The following is a 19,276-nucleotide window of genomic DNA, read 5'->3' as shown; positions in this document are numbered from 1 at the left end:
TTTATCGTTGTCTCTGATTGGGAACCATATTTAGGCAGCCATATTCTGTGAGTGTTTGGTGGGTGATTGTTCCTGTCTCTGTGTTTGTTGCTCCAGATCGGGCTGTTTTGGGTTTTTCACGTTTCTTGTTTTGTATATTGTTTGTGTTTTTCATATTTTATTAAAGATGTATAAAGATAACCACGCTGCATTTTGGTCCTCCTCTCTTTCGACTGAAGAAAACCGTAACAGAATCACCCACCACAAGAGGACCGAGCGGTGTGGTGACAGGCAGCGGCAGCAGGAGCAGCGCAAGGAGGAATGGACATGGGATGATGTGTTGGACGGTAAGGGTTGCTACACTTGGGAGGAGATCCTGGCTGGAAGAGATCGCCTCCCATTGGAACAGGTGGAGGTTCTTAGGAGAGCAGAGGCAGCCGGAGAGAGGAGCTGGCGATACGAGGGAACACGGTTGGCAAGGAAGCCCGAGAGTCAGCCCCAAAAATGTATTGGGGGGTGGCACACAGGGAGTATGGCGAAGCCAGGTAGGAGACCTGCGCCAACTTCCTGTGCTTTACCGGGGGGCTAGAGAGACCGGGCAGGCACCGTGTTATGCTGTGGAGCGCACGGTGTCTCCAGTGCGGGTGCATAGCCCGGTGTGGTACATACCAGCTCCTCGTATCGGCCGGACTAGAGTGGGCATCGAGCCAAGTGTCATGAAGCCGGCCCTACGCATCTGGTCTCCAGTGCGTCTCCTTGGGCCGGCTTACATGGCACCAGCCTTGCGCACGGTGTCCCCGGTTCGCCTGCATAGCCCAGTGCGGGCTATTCCACCTCGCTGCACTGGCAGGGCGACCGGGAGCATTCAACCAGGTAAGATTGGGCAGGCTCGGTGCTCAAGAGCTCCAGTGCGCCTGCACGGTCCGGTCTATCCAGTACCATTTTCACACACCAGCCCTCCGGTGGCAGCTACCCGCACCAGGCTTCCTGTGCGTGTCCTCGGTCCAGTACCACACCCAGTACCACCAGTGCCAGCACCACGCATCAGGCCTTGCCTGTCCAGCGCTGCCAGAGCCTTCCTCCTCGCCAGCGCTGTCGGAGTCTCCCGCCTGTCCAGCGCTGCCAGAGCTTTTCTCCTGTCCAGCGCTGCCGAAGTCTCCCGCCTGTCCAGCGCTGCCAGAGTCTCCCATATGTCATGAGCTGCCAGATTCTCCCGTTTGTCATGAGCTGCCAGAGTCTCCCACCTGTTCAGCGCTGCCAGAGCCGCCAGTCTGCAAGGAGCCGCCAGAGCCGCCAGTCTGCAAGGAGCCGCCAGAGCCGCCAGTCTGCAAGGAGCCGCCAGAGCCGCCAGTCTGCAAGGAGCCGCCAGAGCCGCCAGTCTGCAAGGAGCCGCCAGAGCCACCAGTCAGCATGGAGCAGCCAGAGCCGCCAGTCAGCATGGAGCAGCCAGTCTGCCAGGATCCGTCAGTCTGCCAGGATCCGCCAGAGCCGCCAGGATCCGCCAGAGCCGCTAGTCTGCCAGGATCCGCCAGAGTCGCCAGTCTGCCAGGATCTTCCAGAGCCGCCAGTCTGCCTGGATCCGCCATTCAGCCAGGATCCGTCATTCAGCCAGGATCCGCCATTCAGCCAGGATCCGCCAGTCAGCCAGGATCTGCCAGAGCCGCCAGTATCCGCCAGAGCCGCCAGGATCCGCCAGAGCCGCTAGTCTGCCAGGATCCGCCAGAGCCGCCAGTCTGCCAGGATCTTCCAGAGCCGCCAGTCTGCCAGGATCCGCCATTCAGCCAGGATCCGCCATTCAGCCAGGATCCGCCATTCAGCCAGGATCCGCCAGTCAGCCAGGATCTGCCAGAGCCGCCAGTCAGCCAGGATCTGCCAGAGCCGCCAGTCAGCCAGGATCTGCCAGAACCACCAGTCAGCCAGGATCTGCCAGAGCCATCAACCTGCCTGAGCTTCCTCTCAGTCTTGAGCTACCCCTCAGTCCCGAGCTACCCCTCAGTCCCGAGCTGTCCCTCAGTCCGGAGCTGCCCCTCAGTCCAGTGGGGCCCTTTGTTAGGGTTACTAGGCCAAGGTCGGCGGCGAGGGTCGCCAATCTAAGGACGCGGAGTAAGCGGACTATGTTGGAGTGGGGTCCACGTCCCGCGCCAGAGCTGCCACCGTGGACAGACACCCACCCAGACCCTCCCTTATGGGTTCAGGTGTGCGGCCGGGAGTCCGCACCTTTGGGGAGGGGGTACTTTCACGCCCTGGCCTTAGTATTTTGTGTTTTCTTTATTATTTTGGTCAGGCCAGGGTGTGACATGGGTGATTATGTGTTTGTCTTGTCTAGGGGTTTTGTAGATTAATGGGGTTGTTTAGTAGAGTAGTCTAGGTAAGTCTATGGTTGCCTAGAGTGGTTCTCAATCAGAGGCAGCTGTTTATCGTTATCTGTACCATGCAACCTCACATAAATGCAGCATCACAAAAACGACAGATTTTTCGTTAGCGCTCGCAAACGAAAAGGCTGAAATAAAATATAAAACATTCCTTACCTTTGACGAGCTTCATTCTTGGCACTCCTAGATGTCCCATAAACATCATTTAGGGTCTTTTTTCGATTAAATCGGTCCATATATAGCCTAGATATCGAGCTAGGAATACCTTGGAAATGGAGTAAAAAATTAGCATTTTATAACGTAACGTCATTTTTTTAAATGCCAAAAGTCGACGATAAACTTTCACAAAACACTTCGAAATACTTTTGTAATGCTACTTTAGGTATTAGTACACGTTAATAAGCGATAAAATACCTCAGGAGACGGTGTGAAATCGTTAGCTGGTCCGTGGAGAAAAACATGTTTGAAAATGGTCGCTCGAAAATCTGGGCGGTGGCAGTAGGAAAGTAGTTCTCTTGTTTGGGTTAGACCAAGAATCAATTGAATCAATTAGACAGCATGGGGAAGCTAATGAATGAGAACGCGGCTCTATTTAATTCTGTTCTCTGTAAACAATTGCCTGCAGGCGCGGAATAATATATTTTTACACTTTCAGTGAACAGATTTTCATGACCTATTCGACCGAAACGCACGTTCTGTAAATGGCACAGGCGTGATTTAAACACTTTTGGAAAGGTCTGACTGTTTCCTTTCCACACAAACTAACCAAATGAACGTACCATATTCCTGGCATGAATAGCAGGGCGCTGAAATGTTTGCGCGATTTTTTTTTAAAGACTGCGAAAATTTGCATGCTCCATAACAAGTTAAAGATGTATAAAGAAAACGACGCTGCATTTTGGTCCTCCTCTCTTTCACCTGAAGAAAACCGTAACACTGGAAGGGTCATAGAGTATATTGCACACATTCCCACTGTACTGCGATGATGACATTAGGCCAGTCTGAATATGTACAATCAGGGTGTTTTTGGTTGCTCCTGTTTACGTATTTGGCTTGGAGTCCACTTTGAAAGTTCACACAGTGGTCAAAGATTAGTGCACTTGAATCGCTGAGGATCAAATGCGGCTGTGGGGCAACATGGCATGTTGTCTTGAAAGTTAGTTTAAAACTCCTTTTGGGGATGTTTTTTGTGTATGTACGCCTTTTCTGCCAGTTACATAACTGTATCCCTCTCCCTCTGTCTGTGTGTTTGTGCCTGTGTGTGTGTGTGTGTGTGTGTGTAGCTGCCTTGGGTGCGGAGATAGAGGAGCGACTGGTGACCTACCTGCTGTCTCCAGAGCGCTACAACAAACTGATTAGACCTGCTGTCAACAAGAGCCAACAGGTCACCATCCATATACAGGTGTCCCTGGCCCAGCTCATTAGTGTGGTGAGTACACACACACACACACACACACACACACACACACACACACACACACACACACACACACACACACACACACACACACACACACACACACACACACACATGCACACATTCGCTCTCATGCTTCTCTCTGTCTGTCTGCCTGTTGCAGAATGAGAGAGAACAGATCATGACCACCAACTGCTGGCTGACTCAGGTATGGAATGACTACAGGTTGATGTGGGACCCAGAGGAGTATGAGGGCATTAAGAAGGTCCGCCTCCCGTCTCAACACATCTGGCTGCCTGACATCGTCCTCTACAACAAGTGAGTGAGCTGTGTGTGTGTGTGTGTGTTATGTGTAAATATAAACTGGGTGGTTCAAGCCTTGAATGCTGATTGACTGAAAGCCGTGGTATGTATTTGTGTGTATACCACGGGTATGACAAAACATTTATTTTACTCTTCTAATTACGTTGGTAACCAGTTTTTAAAGCAATAAGGCACCTCTGGGGTTTGGGGTATGTATATATGATGGCTAAGGGCTGTATCCAGGCACTCCGTGTTGTGTCGTGCATAAAAACCAGCCTTTAGCTGTGGTCTATTGGCCACACACCACACGCCCTCGAGCCTTATTGCCGAAATATTATCCATGTTTATATATCAGACACTATGTGTTATAAATGTATGCAGTAAAAAGTATATAATTTTCTTCGAGAATGCAGTGAAGTAAAAGTAAAAGTAAAAGTAGTCAAAAAATATATATAGTAAAGTAGATACCCCCAAAAACTACTTAAGTAGTACATTCAAGTATTTTTACTTAAGTACTTTACACCACTGAAATACTGTATGTTGACTGTGTAAATTTCTCTGTCTGTATTCTGTCTGTACATTTGTCTATTGCTGGCAGCACTAATTCACAGGTTGCCATTTATTGACATGAATCTTGCCCTGTTGGCAGCTCTGCAGAGTGGTCCCTAGCTGGCAAAGCCACAAAGTCATAAAGTCATTGATCCCTAAGCTTAACCCTAAACTTAACCACACTACTAACCATAATGCATAACCCTAACCGTAAATGAAGACTAAACAGCTTGTATTAGTTTTCATTAATTTTTACAAAACAGCCCATTTTGATTTTGTAGCTGGCCCATCTTGCAGAAATCGCTAAATCTTATTCTGGGTATGTGTCAATGTACTTGGCAACTAATAGTGATTCTGGTTCTAATCTGAGCCTCAGCTAACCTAAGGTCTTCAGGACAGGAGGGAGGGCTAAAGTCAAGATGTGATTACTGTAATAATTTGGAGGGAGGGATCAGGAGACAGAGGTGAGGGCTTAGAGAGAGAGGGGATAGATGAGCACTGTTAAATCTGCAGAGAGGAGATTGGATTATGAAACTCCTGTGTGATGTGTTTAATCAGAGGCCAGGTCAGGTGGCTGTGTGATGTGTGTGTAATCAGAGGCCAGGTCAGGTGGCTGTGTGTGTAATCAGAGGCCAGGTCAGGTGGCTGTGTGTGTGTGTAATCAGAGGCCAGGTCAGGTGACTGTGTGATGTGTGTAATCAGAGGCCAGGTCAGGCCAGGTGGCTGTGTGATGTGTGTAATCAGAGGCCAGGTCAGGTGGCTGTGTGATGTGTGTAATCAGAGGCCAGGCCAGGTGGCTGTGTGATGTGTGTAATCAGAGGCCAGGTCAGGTGACTGTGTGATGTGTGTAATCAGAGGCCAGGTCAGGTGGTTGTGTGATGTGTGTAATCAGAGGCCAGGTCAGGTGGCTGTGTGTGTGTGTAATCAGAGGCCAGGTCAGGTGGCTGTGTGATGTGTTTAATCAGAGGCCAGGTCAGGTGGCTGTGTGTGTGTGTAATCAGAGGCCAGGTCAGGTGGCTGTGTGATGTGTGTAATCAGAGGCCAGGTCAGATGGCTGTGTGATGTGTGTAATCAGAGGCCAGGTCAGGTGGCTGTGTGATGTGTGTAATCAGAGGCCAGGTCAGGTGGCTGTGTGATGTGTGTAATCAGAGGCCAGGTAAGGTGGCTGTGTGATGTGTGTAATCAGAGGCCAGGTCAGGTGGCTGTGTGATGTGTGTAATCAGAGGCCAGGTCAGGTGGCTGTGTGATGTGTTTAATCAGAGGCCAGGTCAGGTGGCTGTGTGATGTGTGTAATCAGAGGCCAGGTCAGGTGGCTGTGTGTGTGTGTAATCAGAGGCCAGGTCAGGTGGCTGTGTGATGTGTGTTATCAGAGGCCAGGTCAGGTGGCTGTGTGTGTGTAATCAGAGGCCAGGTCAGGTGGCTGTGTGATGTGTTTAATCAGAGGCCAGGTCAGGTGGCTGTGTGTGTGTGTAATCAGAGGCCAGGTCAGGTAGCTGTGTGATGTGTGTTATCAGAGGCCAGGTCAGGTGGCTGTGTGATGTGTTTAATCAGAGGCCAGGTCAGGTGGCTGTGTGTGTGTGTAATCAGAGGCCAGGTCAGGTTGCTGTGTGATGTGTGTAATCAGAGGCCAGGTCAGGTGGCTGTGTGTGTGTGTAATCAGAGGCCAGGTCAGGTGGCTGTGTGATGTGTGTAATCAGAGGCCAGGTCAGGTGGCTGTGTGTGTGTGTAATCAGAGGCCAGGTCAGGTGGCTGTGTGTGTGTGTAATCAGAGGCCAGGTCAGGTGGCTGTGTGATGTGTTTAATCAGAGGCCAGGTCAGGTGGCTGTGTGTGTGTGTAATCAGAGGCCAGGTCAGGTGGCTGTGTGATGTGTTTAATCAGAGGCCAGGTCAGGTGGCTGTGTGTGTGTGTTATCAGAGGCCAGGTCAGGTGGCTGTGTGATGTGTGTAATCAGAGGCCAGGTCAGGTGGCTGTGTGATGTGTGTAATCAGAGACCAGATCAGGTGGTTGTGTGTGTGTAATCAGAGGCCAGGTCAGGTGGCTGTGTGTGTGTAATCAGAGGCCAGGTCAGGTGGCTGTGTGATGTGTGTAATCAGAGGCCAGGTCAGGTGGCTGTGTGTGTGTAATCAGAGGCCAGGTCAGGTGGCTGTGTGTGTTATTAGAGGCCACGTCAGGTGGCTGTGTGTGTGTGTTATCAGAGGCCAGGTCAGGTGGCTGTGTGTGTATGACAGAAAGGCTCTCGCCCTCACCTGTTTCACACTCCTGGTACTCAACACCACCACCATGGGAGTTCTGTCCCGATCTAGTCTTTCTGGACTTTAGCTTTTATAGTGGAAATAAGGCAAATTATTTTAGTTGTGAAGAATCATGTGAAATATGGAAGTGCAATAGAATTTCTATTTGATTATATTGGGCTGACCTGTCAAAGTGTGACATGGTGAGGTTGGAACCAGGTGCAGAGAAGAGACCAGATGAGGAATCAGTGGTTAAGGATAAACATAAATACGTTACTGCGAAACAGTAGCTGCAGAATCACAGTACACTGGGGAAAAACAACAAACACTAAGTCTCAAAAACGCACGCACGCACGCACGCACGCACGCACGCACGCACGCACGCACGCACGCACGCACGCACGCACGCACGCACGCACGCACGCACGCACGCACGCACGCACTGACCGTACACGGTAAACAATTCAAGCTTCTGCAAAGGACCACAGAAACACACCTCTTTTAACAGGGACACAATCATGAAATAATAAGACACACCTGAGTTTTAAAAAAGTCTCTAGGGCGGTCTCTGCCGCCCTCTGGTGCCAGGAGGAACCATGACACAAAGTGAAAATAAATGATTTCATTTTTTCATGCATGAATGTGTTTAGTTGACAAATGTTTGATTGACTATGAAGTTATTATATTTATTTGGATATTGAGTAATCAATGTTTTCAGGAATAGTTGTTCGGGTATCAAGGTATAGCTGTACTGTAGTTGTTTGGGTCAGAGTCACAGCCAAACATTTATATCTCAATGTGTTGGAAACCTCGTCTGGTCGATAGTTACAGTTGTTTGGGTATGGAGGTAGTTGTTTGGGTATAGAGCTATAGTTGTCTGGGTATAGAGCTATAGTTGTTTGGGTATAGAGCTATAATTGTTTGGGTGTTGAGCTTTAGTTGTTTGGGTATAGAGCTATAGTTGTTTGGGTGTTGAGCTATAGTTGTTTGGATATATAGCTATAGTTGTTTGGGTGTTGAGCTATAGTTGTTTGGGTATAGAGTTATAGTTGTTTGGGTATAGAGCTATAGTTGTTTGGGTGTTGAGCTATAGTAGTTTGGGTATAGAGCTATAGTTGTTTGTTTATAGAGCTATAGTTGTTTGGGTATAGAGCTATAGTTGTTTGGGTATAGAGCTATAGTTGTTTGGGTGTTGAGCTATAGTTGTTTGGGTATGGAGGTAGTTGTTTGGGTATAGAGCTATAGTTGTTTGGGTATGGAGCTATAGTTGTTTGGGTATGGAGCTATAGTTGTTTGGGTATAGAGCTATAGTTGTTTGGGTATAGAGCTATAGTTGTTTGGGTGTTGAGCTATAGTTGTTTGGGTATAGAGCTATAGTTGTTTGGGTATAGAGCTATAGTTGTTTGGGTATAGAGCTATAGTTGTTTGGGTGTTGAGCTATAGTTGTTTGGGTATAGAGCTATAGTTGTTTGGGTATGGAGGTAGTTGTTTGGGTATAGAGCTATAGTTGTTTGTGTATAGAGCTATAGTTGTTTGGGTCAGAGTCACAGCCAAACATTTATATCTCAATGTGTTGGAAACCTCGTCTGGTCGATAGTTACAGTTGTTTGGGTATGGAAGTAGTTGTTTGGGTATAGAGCTATAGTTGTCTGGGTATAGAGCTATAGTTGTTTGGGTATAGAGCTATAATTGTTTGGGTGTTGAGCTTTAGTTGTTTGGGTATAGAGCTATAGTCGTTTGGGTATAGAGCTATAGTTGTTTGGGTGTTGAGCTATAGTTGTTTGGGTATAGAGTTATAGTTGTTTGGGTATAGAGCTATAGTTGTTTGGGTATAGAGCTATAGTTGTTTGGGTGTAGTTGTTTGGGTAGCTATAGTAGTTTGGGTATAGAGCTATAGTTGTTTGTTTATAGAGCTATAGTTGTTTGGGTATAGAGCTATAGTTGTTTGGGTATAGAGCTATAGTTGTTTGGGTGTTGAGCTATAGTTGTTTGGGTATGGAGGTAGTTGTTTGGGTATAGAGCTATAGTTGTTTGGGTATGGAGCTATAGTTGTTTGGGTATGGAGCTATAGTTGTTTGGGTATAGAGCTATAGTTGTTTGGGTATAGAGCTATAGTTGTTTGGGTATAGAGCTATAGTTGTTTGGGTATAGAGCTATAGTTGTTTGGGTATAGTTGTTTGGGTATAGAGCTATAGTTGTTAGGGTATAGAGCTATAGTTGTTTGGGTATAGAGCTATAGTTGTTTGGGTATAGAGCTATAGTTGTTTGGGTATAGAGCTATAGTTGTTTGGGTGTTGAGCTATAGTTGTTTGGGTATGGAGGTAGTTGTTTGGGTATAGAGCTATAGTTGTTTGGGTATGGAGCTATAGTTGTTTGGGTATAGAGCTATAGTTGTTTGGGTATAGAGCTATAGTTGTTTGGGTATAGAGCTATAGTTGTTTGGGTATAGAGCTATAGTTGTTTGGGTATAGAGCTATAGTTGTTTGGGTATAGAGCTATAGTTGTTTGGGTATAGAGCTATAGTTGTTTGTGTATAGAGCTATAGTTGTTTGGGTATAGAGCTATAGTTGTTTGGGTATAGAGCTATAGTTGTTTGGGTGTTGAGCTATAGTAGTTTGGGTATAGAGCTATAGTTGTTTGGGTATAGAGCTATAGTTGTTTGGGTATAGAGCTATAGTTGTTTGGGTATAGAGCTATAGTTGTTTGGGTATAGAGCTATAGTTGTTTGGGTATAGAGCTATAGTTGTTTGGGTATAGAGCTATAGTTGTTTGGGTATAGAGCTATAGTTGTTTGTGTATAGAGCTATAGTTGTTTGTGTATAGAGCTATAGTTGTTTGTGTATAGAGCTATAGTTGTTTGGGTATAGAGCTATAGTTGTTTGGGTATAGAGCTATAGTTGTTTGGTATGGAGGTAGTTGTTTGTGTATAGAGCTATAGTTGTTTGTGTATAGAGCTATAGTTGTTTGTGTATAGAGCTATAGTTGTTTGGGTATAGAGGTAGTTGTTTGGGTATAGAGCTATAGTTGTTTGGGTATAGAGCTATAGTTGTTTGGGTATAGAGCTATAGTTGTTTGGGTATAGAGCTATAGTTGTTTGTGTATAGAGCTATAGTTGTTTGGGTATAGGAGCTATAGTTGTTTGTGTATAGAGCTATAGTTGTTTGTGTATAGAGCTATAGTTGTTTGGGTATAGGAGCTATAGTTGTTTGGGTATAAATCTATAGTCGTTTGTGTATAGAGCTATAGTTGTTTGGGTGTTGAGCTATAGTTGTTTGTGTATAGAGCTATAGTTGTTTGGGTGTGGAGGTAGTTGTTTGGGTATAAATTTATAGTCGTTTGTGTATAGAGCTATAGTTGTTTGAGTTTTGAGCTATAGTTGTTCGGGTATAGAGCTATAGTTGTTTGTGTATAGAGCTATAGTAGTTTGGGTATAGAGCTATAGTCGTTTGGGTATAGAGCTATAGTTGTTTGGGTGTTGAGCTATAGTTGTTTGGGTATAGAGCTATAGTTGTTTGGGTGTTGAGCTATAGTAGTTTGGGTATAGAGCTATAGTTGTTTGGGTATAGAGCTATAGTTGTTTGGGTATAGAGCTATAGTAGTTTGGGTATAGAGCTATAGTTGTTTGGGTATGGAGGTAGTTGTTTGGGTATAGAGCTATAGTGGTTTGGGTATAGAGCTATAGTTGTTTGGGTATAGAGCTATAGTTGTTTGGGTGTTGAGCTATAGTAGTTTGGGTATAGAGCTATAGTTGTTTGGGTATAGAGCTATAGTTGTTTGGGTATGGAGGTAGTTGTTTGGGTATAGAGCTATAGTTGTTCGGGTATAGAGCTATAGTTGTTTGTGTATAGAGCTATAGTTGTTTAGGTATAGGAGCTATAGTTGTTTGTGTATAGAGCTATAGTTGTTTGGTATGGAGGTAGTTGTTTGGGTATAGAGCTATAGTTGTTTGGGTATAGAGCTATAGTTGTTTGGGTATAGGAGCTATAGTTGTTTGGGTATAGAGCTATAGTTGTTTGGGTATGGAGGTAGTTGTTTGGGTATAGAGCTATAGTTGTTTGGGTATAGAGCTATAGTTGTTTGGGTATAGGAGCTATAGTTGTTTGTGTATAGAGCTATAGTTGTTTGGTATGGAGGTAGTTGTTTGGGTATAGAGCTATAGTTGTTTGTGTATAGAGCTATAGTTGTTTGGTATGGAGGTAGTTGTTTGGGTATAGAGCTATAGTTGTTTGTGTATAGAGCTATAGTTGTTTGGGTGTGGAGGTAGTTGTTTGGGTATAAATCTATAGTCGTTTGTGTATAGAGCTATAGTTGTTTGGGTATAGGAGCTATAGTTGTTTGAGTTTTGAGCTATAGTTGTTCGGGTATAGAGCTATAGTTGTTTGTGTATAGAGCTATAGTAGTTTGGGTGTAGAGCTATAGTCGTTTGGGTATGGAGGTAGTTGTTTGGGTATAGAGCTATAGTTGTTTGGGTATAGAGCTATAGTTGTTTGGGTATAGAGCTATAGTTGTTTGGGTGTTGAGCTATAGTAGTTTGGGTATAGAGCTATAGTTGTTTGGGTATAGAGCTATAGTTGTTTGGGTGTTGAGCTATAGTTGTTTGGGTATGGAGGTAGTTGTTTGTGTATAGAGCTTCAGTTGTTTGGGTATAGAGCTATAGTTGTTTGGGTGTTGAGCTATAGTTGTTTGTGTATAGAGCTATAGTTGTTTGGGTGTGGAGGTAGTTGTTTGGGTATAAATCTATAGTCGTTTGTGTATAGAGCTATAGTTGTTTGGGTACAGAGCTATAGTTGTTTGGGTATAGGAGCTATAGTTGTTTGAGTTTTGAGCTATAGTTGTTCGGGTATAGAGCTATAGTTGTTTGTGTATAGAGCTATAGTAGTTTGGGTATAGAGCTATAGTCCTTTGGGTATAGAGCTATAGTTGTTTGGGTGTTGAGCTATAGTTGTTTGGGTGTTGAGCTATAGTTGTTTGGGTGTTGAGCTATAGTTGTTTGGGTGTTGAGCTATAGTTGTTTGGGTGTTGAGCTATAGTTGTTTGGGTGTCGAGCTATAGTTGTTTGGGTGTTGAGCTATAGTTGTTTGGGTGTCGAGCTATAGTTGTTAGGGTATCGAGCTATAGTTGTTAGGGTATCGAGCTATAGTTGTTAGGGTATCGAGCTATAGTTGTTTGGGTATAGAGCTATAGTTGTTTGGGTATAGAGCTATAGTTGTTTGGGTATAGAGCTATAGTTGTTTGGGTGTGGAAGTAGTTGTTTAGGTATAGAGCTATAGTTGTTTGGGTATAGAGCTATAGTTGTTAGGGTATAGAGCTATAGTTGTTTGGGTATAGAGCTATAGTTGTTTGGGTATAGTTGTTAGGGTTTGGGTGTCGATAGAGCTATAGTTGTTAGGGTATAGAGCTATAGTTGTTTGGGTATAGAGCTATAGTTGTTTGGGTATAGAGCTATAGTTGTTTGGGTATAGAGCTATAGTTGTTTGGGTATAGAGCTATAGTTGTTTGGGTATAGAGCTATAGTTGTTTGGGTATAGAGCTATAGTTGTTTGGGTATAGAGCTATAGTTGTTTGTTTATAGAGCTATAGTTGTTTGTTTATAGAGCTATAGTTGTTTGGGTATAGAGCTATAGTTGTTTGGGTGTGGAAGTAGTTGTTTGGGTATAGAGCTATAGTTGTTTGGGTATAGAGCTATAGTTGTTTGGGTATAGAGCTATAGTTGTTTGGGTATAGAGCTATAGTTGTTTGGGTATAGAGCTATAGTTGTTTGGGTATAGAGCTATAGTTGTTTGGGTATAGAGCTATAGTTGTTTGGGTATAGAGCTATAGTTGTTTGGGTGTGGAAGTAGTTGTTTGGGTATAGAGCTATAGTTGTTTGGGTGTGGAAGTAGTTGTTTGGGTATAGAGCTGTAAAGAGACTTTTAACCAGCTGCATATTTCGAACAGGAGTATATTTATTGTGTAGAGCAGCGTGTCTGTGTGTGTGTTTGTGCTTAGGAGCAGAGCAATGTGATGGCTGGATTCCTCCTGACCTGCTCTATAATTGATAACACTTTTATGTATAATGTATAACACCTGCGGCCTGGTGAGAATCTAAAATCAAAATCTCAGCAGATTCAGACATGTCCTGTGACAGGGGTGTCTGATGTAGTTTCCCTCATCCCTGTCCCTGTTCCCCAAGCACAACAACCCAAATGCCCAGTCAACAACACCAGCTACCATATCTTCCTCTGTCTTCTCTTCACCTAATGCACCTCTCACCAATTTCTGTCCCCTGTGTGTTTATTTGTATGTATTTATCTCCTTCTTCTATGTGTTTCTCTTCTTCTTCTATGTATTTCTCTTCTTCTTTTATGCATTTATCTTCTTTGTTGTATTTCTCTTCTTCGATGTATTTCTATTCTTCAATGTATTTATCATCTTCTATGTATTTATCATCTTCTACGTATTTTATCCTCTTTGATGTATTTATCTTCTTCTATGTATTTATCTTCTTCGATGTATTTATCTTCTTCTTTTATGTATTTATCTTCTTCTTTTATGTATTTATCTTCTTCTTTTATGTATTTATCTTCTTCTTTTATGTATTTATCATCTTCTACGTATTTATCCTCTATGTATTTATCTTCTTCTTTTATGTATTTATCATCTTTTATGTATTTATCATCTTCTACGTATTTATCCTCGATGTATTTATCTTCTTCGATGTATTTCTATTTTTCGATGTATTTATCATCTTCTTCTATGTATTTATCATCTATGTATTTATCTGTGTGGTATCTCTGACTCCTCCTCTCTCTCTCCACCCATGGAGTCCTGTCTCTCAATGCCGATAGGAACTATGAGGTCTCCTTCTAATATGTATCCTATCTGTGTATGTGTGCTGGTTCTGACTCCTTTCTGTCTTGTCTTCACCTCAGTGCGGATGGGAACTATGAGGTCTCATTCTACTCCAACACGGTGGTCTCCAACAATGGAGAGGTGAACTGGCTGCCCCCCGCCATCTACAAGTCGGCCTGCAAGATCGAGGTCCGCGACTTCCCCTTCGACCAGCAGAACTGCACGCTCAAGTTCCGATCCTGGACCTACGACCACACGGAGATCGACCTGATCCTGCTCAGCGACTTCGCCAGCCGTGACGACTTCAAGCCCAGCGGCGAGTGGGACATCGTGTCTCTGCCGGGACGCAAGAACGAAGACCCCTCTGACATCACCTACCTGGACATCACCTATGACTTCATCATCAAGCGCAAGCCACTGTTCTACACCATCAACCTCATCATTCCCTGTGTCCTCATCACCTCTCTGGCCATCCTGGTGTTCTACCTGCCCTCTGACTGTGGAGAGAAGATGACTCTCTGTATATCAGTCCTCCTGGCCCTCACTGTGTTCCTGCTGCTGATCTCCAAGATCGTCCCACCTACGTCTCTAGCTGTCCCTCTCATAGGGAAGTATCTGATGTTTGCCATGGTGCTGGTCACCTTCTCCATCGTCACCAGTGTCTGTGTGCTCAACGTGCACCATCGCACGCCCTCCACACACACCATGCCCCCCTGGGTCAAACGTCTCTTCCTGCACCGCCTCCCCTCCTTCCTGTTCATGCGTCGGCCGGCCAGCTCCAACATCCGAGAGAGGTTCCGCCAGAAGCACCAACGGCCCTCCTACTCCGACCTGAAGCTGAGAGACGGGGCAGTGGCAGTGGCCCCGGCCGCGGGGGGAATGGGGGTGGCAGAGGGGTCTGGGATAGGCAGGGCCGACTCCTTCTATGTGAATGAGGAGTCGGCCAAGCGGTACGGCTGGAAGATCAGCGACCTGTCGGAGAACACAGAGTTCAGAAAGAGGATGACAGTGAAGTGTCACGCAGACGTTGAGGAGGCTGTGGACGGGGTGCGCTATGTTGCCGAGAAGATGAAGAGTGAGGACAACGATGAGGGGGTGAGTAAGTGTGTGTGTGTGTGGTGGAAGGACAGCCTTGAGATGATATGAGCAGAAACAGCATACACAACAGATACATCACATTTACAGTTTGTATGTCTTTTCACTCAGAGCCCTTTTAATAGTTTGGAGCCGACAGTATTGTGCTTCTATTGTCAACATTATTAATCGTGTATCGCTCTTTTTGTATCCTGCCACAGGTCATCGAGGACTGGAAGTATGTTGCCATGGTGATTGACCGGCTCTTCCTATGGATATTTGTGTTTGTGTGCATTACTGGGACTTTGGGGCTGTTCATGCAGCCCCTCTTCCAGAGCTACAACACACCTACTGCAGACGACCTGGAGCAGAACTGACCTATGACCTTTGACCCGAAACCTGACCCTGACGCCCCCCAACACCCCCATGAGGAACAACCGCCGCGAGTAAAACAGCTACTTACCAACACCTTGAAACAGAACTGTGTTATTCTGACACACTCACATACTGTACGCACACAGCACACCGGCCGCCACCACACCAACCAATGCCCCTCAACCTCCCCTCTTAACATCTTGTATGGAACAGAGCAACCCCACCAACCCTAGAAAATGGGTCTGTTGTTTTTCATTTTATTTCTGCATTTAGTTTGAAAAGGGGAACCAATCTTTTCTGCAGAGTTCCAGAATAATTTGCTGAGCCCAAAGATCCACACACACGACGAGCCCGACCCTGGCCAGAAGACGAGGACAGAGCCTCCAGTCTCTGCTACAGAGAAGGACAGCTCCTCCGTGTGTCCTCGTCCAGTAAAGCACACACACACACACACACACACACACACACACACACACACACACACACACACACACACACACACACACACACACACACACACACACACACACACACACACACACACACACACACACACACACACACACACGACAAGCCAGGCCCTGGCCAGAAGACGAGGACAGAGCCTCCAGTCTCTGCTACAGAGAAGGACAGCTCCTCCGTGTGTCCTCGTCCAGTGAAGCACAGACACACACACACACACACACGACGAGCCAGACCCTGGCCAGAAGACGAGGACAGAGCCTCCAGTCTCTGCTACAGAGAAGGACAGCTCCTCCGTGTGTCCTCGTCCAGTGAAGCACAGACACACAGACATAAATCTTGCCTTCAGACGAAGAGGGAGAGACGCATTTCTTTAGACAGGAATGCCAGCAGGCTTGTTATTTTGCTGTGAAACGGGAAGCCTTGACTGTCTCCCCTCACGCTACAGTGTGTTGACTGAGTACTACTGTACAGTATTCGGGACTGCTTCTGGCCCCAGGTGGTCAGTCACCTGATGGTCTTTCAATGCGTTAACATGAGCTTTTTTAGCTTACCGGGTTATGTGTGTAATTTTACGTTCAAAATGGTTGTTCTTATGTGTTCAAAGAGGGTGGGACCAATGGGAAGCTAGCTGTTGAGTAAATACAAAATGACCATCAAACTGTTGTCACTCACCGTTGCTTCTCTTAAAGGTACAGTACGCTGGTGTAAGAAGTGTTCATTCTCACAAGGTTTTTCCAGGTAACCAGCAGCTGTACACAAACTCCATAAGCAAACCGGTCAAACTGAACAGCGTTTGGCTCTGCACTAGCAATCTTCCAGGCGGTATAAACACTGCTCAGTATTTTTTCAGAAATCTTTAACCTAAGTCTGTGTTCAACTTATTTATTGTGACTGTCATATATGCACTCTGTCACTGCTATAAATGCTAGCCAAGGGAAGGCATACTGTACACATTTCAAGTGAGGAGTTTTGTTCTCATCTCATGTATTTCTTTTTATCAGTGTAAAGAAGGGAACATGTGTTTTTCTTCCGCTGGCCAGTTATGTGACCTGTTTTGGTTTGTCGTCCTGGACTGATGTATTCTGGGTAGCGCTCAGAATTACAGGAAGTAACAATGCTGATGTCATGTCAAAGAAGTCAATAAAAGGAAACAACAACGGGATGAGGTTCTGGAATGTGGTCCTGTGTGGCTCAGGAGCGTGGGTTTGATTCCCACCAATATAAAAACATATGCATGCATGATTACGAGTTTGGCTAAAAGCGTCTGCTAAATGGCGGATATTATTCTGTTTTACATAATACATACTCCCGTTGATACTTTTCTCACCAGGGTTTTTTACACAACATTATGAATCAAGATTATCGGACCCTGCGTTGTACCCTCATTATAAGAGCTGACTGACCATATGACAAACCATATCCTCGAGCTCTTTCTTTTTCCGAAATGAACCTCACAGATTGTTCAGTGCGCCTTACTTCCGGATAATGTTGACTCACAGAATTAAGCAGATTCTCAGAGCGGCTGGAGTCTTTGTTTACCGTCGGACGAAAGGCAAGACGTTTCAGGAATGCGTAGCTATGGGCGGTTTTGTGTCTCTTCTGAATTGTCTGGCGCTCAGGCTAAATGTTAGTCAGCTGATGAAGAGTTCATTAGAAAGCGCTCTGAAGTCAGAACCCTTCATGTTCGGGTTAAGATGGCAGAGATGAGACGCTCTGCCTAACTCATGCTGACACACACACACACACACACACACACGTGCGTGCCCACAAAACGAAAATGTGCACACGCTGGTCTGGAAGTAGCAAAATGAGGAGAGGCAGCTGGTATAACATTAGCCTTCATCAACTTGGATCTGTCTATGTTTATCTGTTCTGGAGAGGAAGTCTTAAATCATAACCTAACTTTCAGTGTTTAACATTCTAGATGACATTTGTATGTGGGCCTGTATATGTCTCTGTATGAAGTTGGTCTGGTTCCATCAACATAGCCTTTATGGTTGGGTTATGTGGATAAACAGACTGTTTGAGATACCCCACTTCTCCTCATATGCATGTAGGTATGATCCATAAATTAAATATAGTGACATCTACATCAACTTCGATTAACAGAGTGATTGGGGTGGGGGTGGGGGGGGTTGTTTACATATTTTTATATATCCTTCTCCAAATATTTTAATCAGTTATTTTGTGCATTAACTTACAGTAAGTCTGCCATTTTAAAACCTGAACCTATTCAAAACTAAATATACAATATATCAGAATTTGATTAGTCAATTCAGTTCCTCGTTATCTAGTTATTTAGTGCTAGCAAAAGGATGGGTTACACACACACACTCAGACACACACACACACACACTTTATGGCCTTGAGCCTAGAGATGAGCAGACCGTGTGAAGGTGGAGATGAGAGGAGTCATATGGAGTCAGATATGAATGATGAATCTCAGTCATAAAGACTAGACGCTGTTGGTCCACTGCATCTCCAACCAACCTGACTCACTGAACTTCACAGGGCATTTCTCTGCTCAGAGATCAATACCCCACATCTCTAGTTTCATAAACACACATGCACACACTTTATCAGGCTCACTCTTATTCTATGGTACAGTATTTTATTTGGTTCTGTCCATTCTATTTGTGCAGACAGAGTTCTCTTATTTTGTCGCCAAAGTGCCCTGTCTTGAACTCTGTAAAGAGTAAGTCCGAGACACCATGATGAGCCCCCATAACCCCAGTTGCACTCTGCATCCTCTGCTAGACATGGTTGGAGAATTTATATCCACCATTCTGTCCCCAGTCGATATTTATGAAGTACATTACTGCATGTGTAACTGCTGAGTGGCTGGGACCATAGCACATCACTCTACCTCTGCCTTCCTGCCACCTCCCATCACAGTGAGACCTGGGGAGAGAGGGAGAGAGTGATGGACCCATGGCCTCAGACACAAATACATTTTTATTGCTGGTAAGGCTTGTTCTATTAAATCATACAGCACTCATCAAATATATATAGGGTGCTCTTTGATTTTGTGTGAGATTGAACATCTACTACTGCCAACTAGTGGCCACATCAGTCATGACATGATCCCGGAGGTGAGACTGGAGGACACTAAGAGGACACAACACACCATGAGAGAAGGAGGCGGAGAGAAGGAGGGGGAGAGGAGGAGGAGAAGGAGGGGAGAGGAGGAGGGGAGAGGAGGGGAGAGAAGGAGGAGGAGAGAAGGAGGGGGAGAGAAGGAAGGGGAGAGAAGGAGGAGGAGAGATGGAGGGGGAGACAAGGAGGAGGAGAGAAGAAGGGGGAGAGATTGAGAGAAGGAGGGAAGAGAAGGAGGAGGAGAGAAGGAGGGGGAGAGATGGAGGGGGGAGAAGGAGGGGGAGAGAAGAGGGGGAGAGAAGAAGAAGGAGAGAAGGAAGGGGAGAGAAGGAGGAGGAGAGAAGGAGGAGGAGAGATGGAGGGGGAGAGAAGGAGGGGGAGAGAAGGAGGGGGAGAGAAGGAGAGGGAGAGAAGGGGGAGAAGAGAAGGAGGGGGAGAGAAGGAGAGGGAGAGAAAGAGGGGGAGAGAAGGAGGAGGAGAGAAGGAGGAGGAGAGACGGAGGGGAGAGAAGGAGGGGGCGAGAAGGAGGGGGAGAGAAGGAGGGGGCGAGAAGGAGGGGGAGAGAAGGAGGAGGAGAGAAGGA

The 19,276-nt window shown here is 45.6% G+C and overlaps 1 protein-coding gene across 1 annotated transcript in view; it reads left to right on the top strand.

Moving 5' to 3' along the window:
• Positions 1 to 16,771, top strand: part of LOC115130699 (neuronal acetylcholine receptor subunit beta-2-like) — a 36,099-nt gene extending 19,328 nt beyond the window's left edge. The window contains exons 2-5 of the mRNA XM_029662081.2: positions 3,635 to 3,780; positions 3,932 to 4,086; positions 13,764 to 14,778; positions 14,979 to 16,771. Coding sequence (XP_029517941.1) covers positions 3,635 to 3,780; positions 3,932 to 4,086; positions 13,764 to 14,778; positions 14,979 to 15,134 — 1,472 coding nt within the window. The 3' untranslated portion in view covers positions 15,135 to 16,771. The remainder of the gene's footprint in view (positions 1 to 3,634; positions 3,781 to 3,931; positions 4,087 to 13,763; positions 14,779 to 14,978) is intronic.
• The last annotated feature ends 2,505 nt before the right edge of the window (positions 16,772 to 19,276 follow it).

This window comes from Oncorhynchus nerka, linkage group LG6, assembly GCF_034236695.1.
Source record: "Oncorhynchus nerka isolate Pitt River linkage group LG6, Oner_Uvic_2.0, whole genome shotgun sequence".
In the NCBI taxonomy this organism is placed as follows: Eukaryota; Metazoa; Chordata; class Actinopteri; order Salmoniformes; family Salmonidae; genus Oncorhynchus; species Oncorhynchus nerka.
The sequence above is the reverse complement of the archived record's forward strand: the minus strand, read 5'-3'. Positions and strand labels throughout refer to the sequence as shown.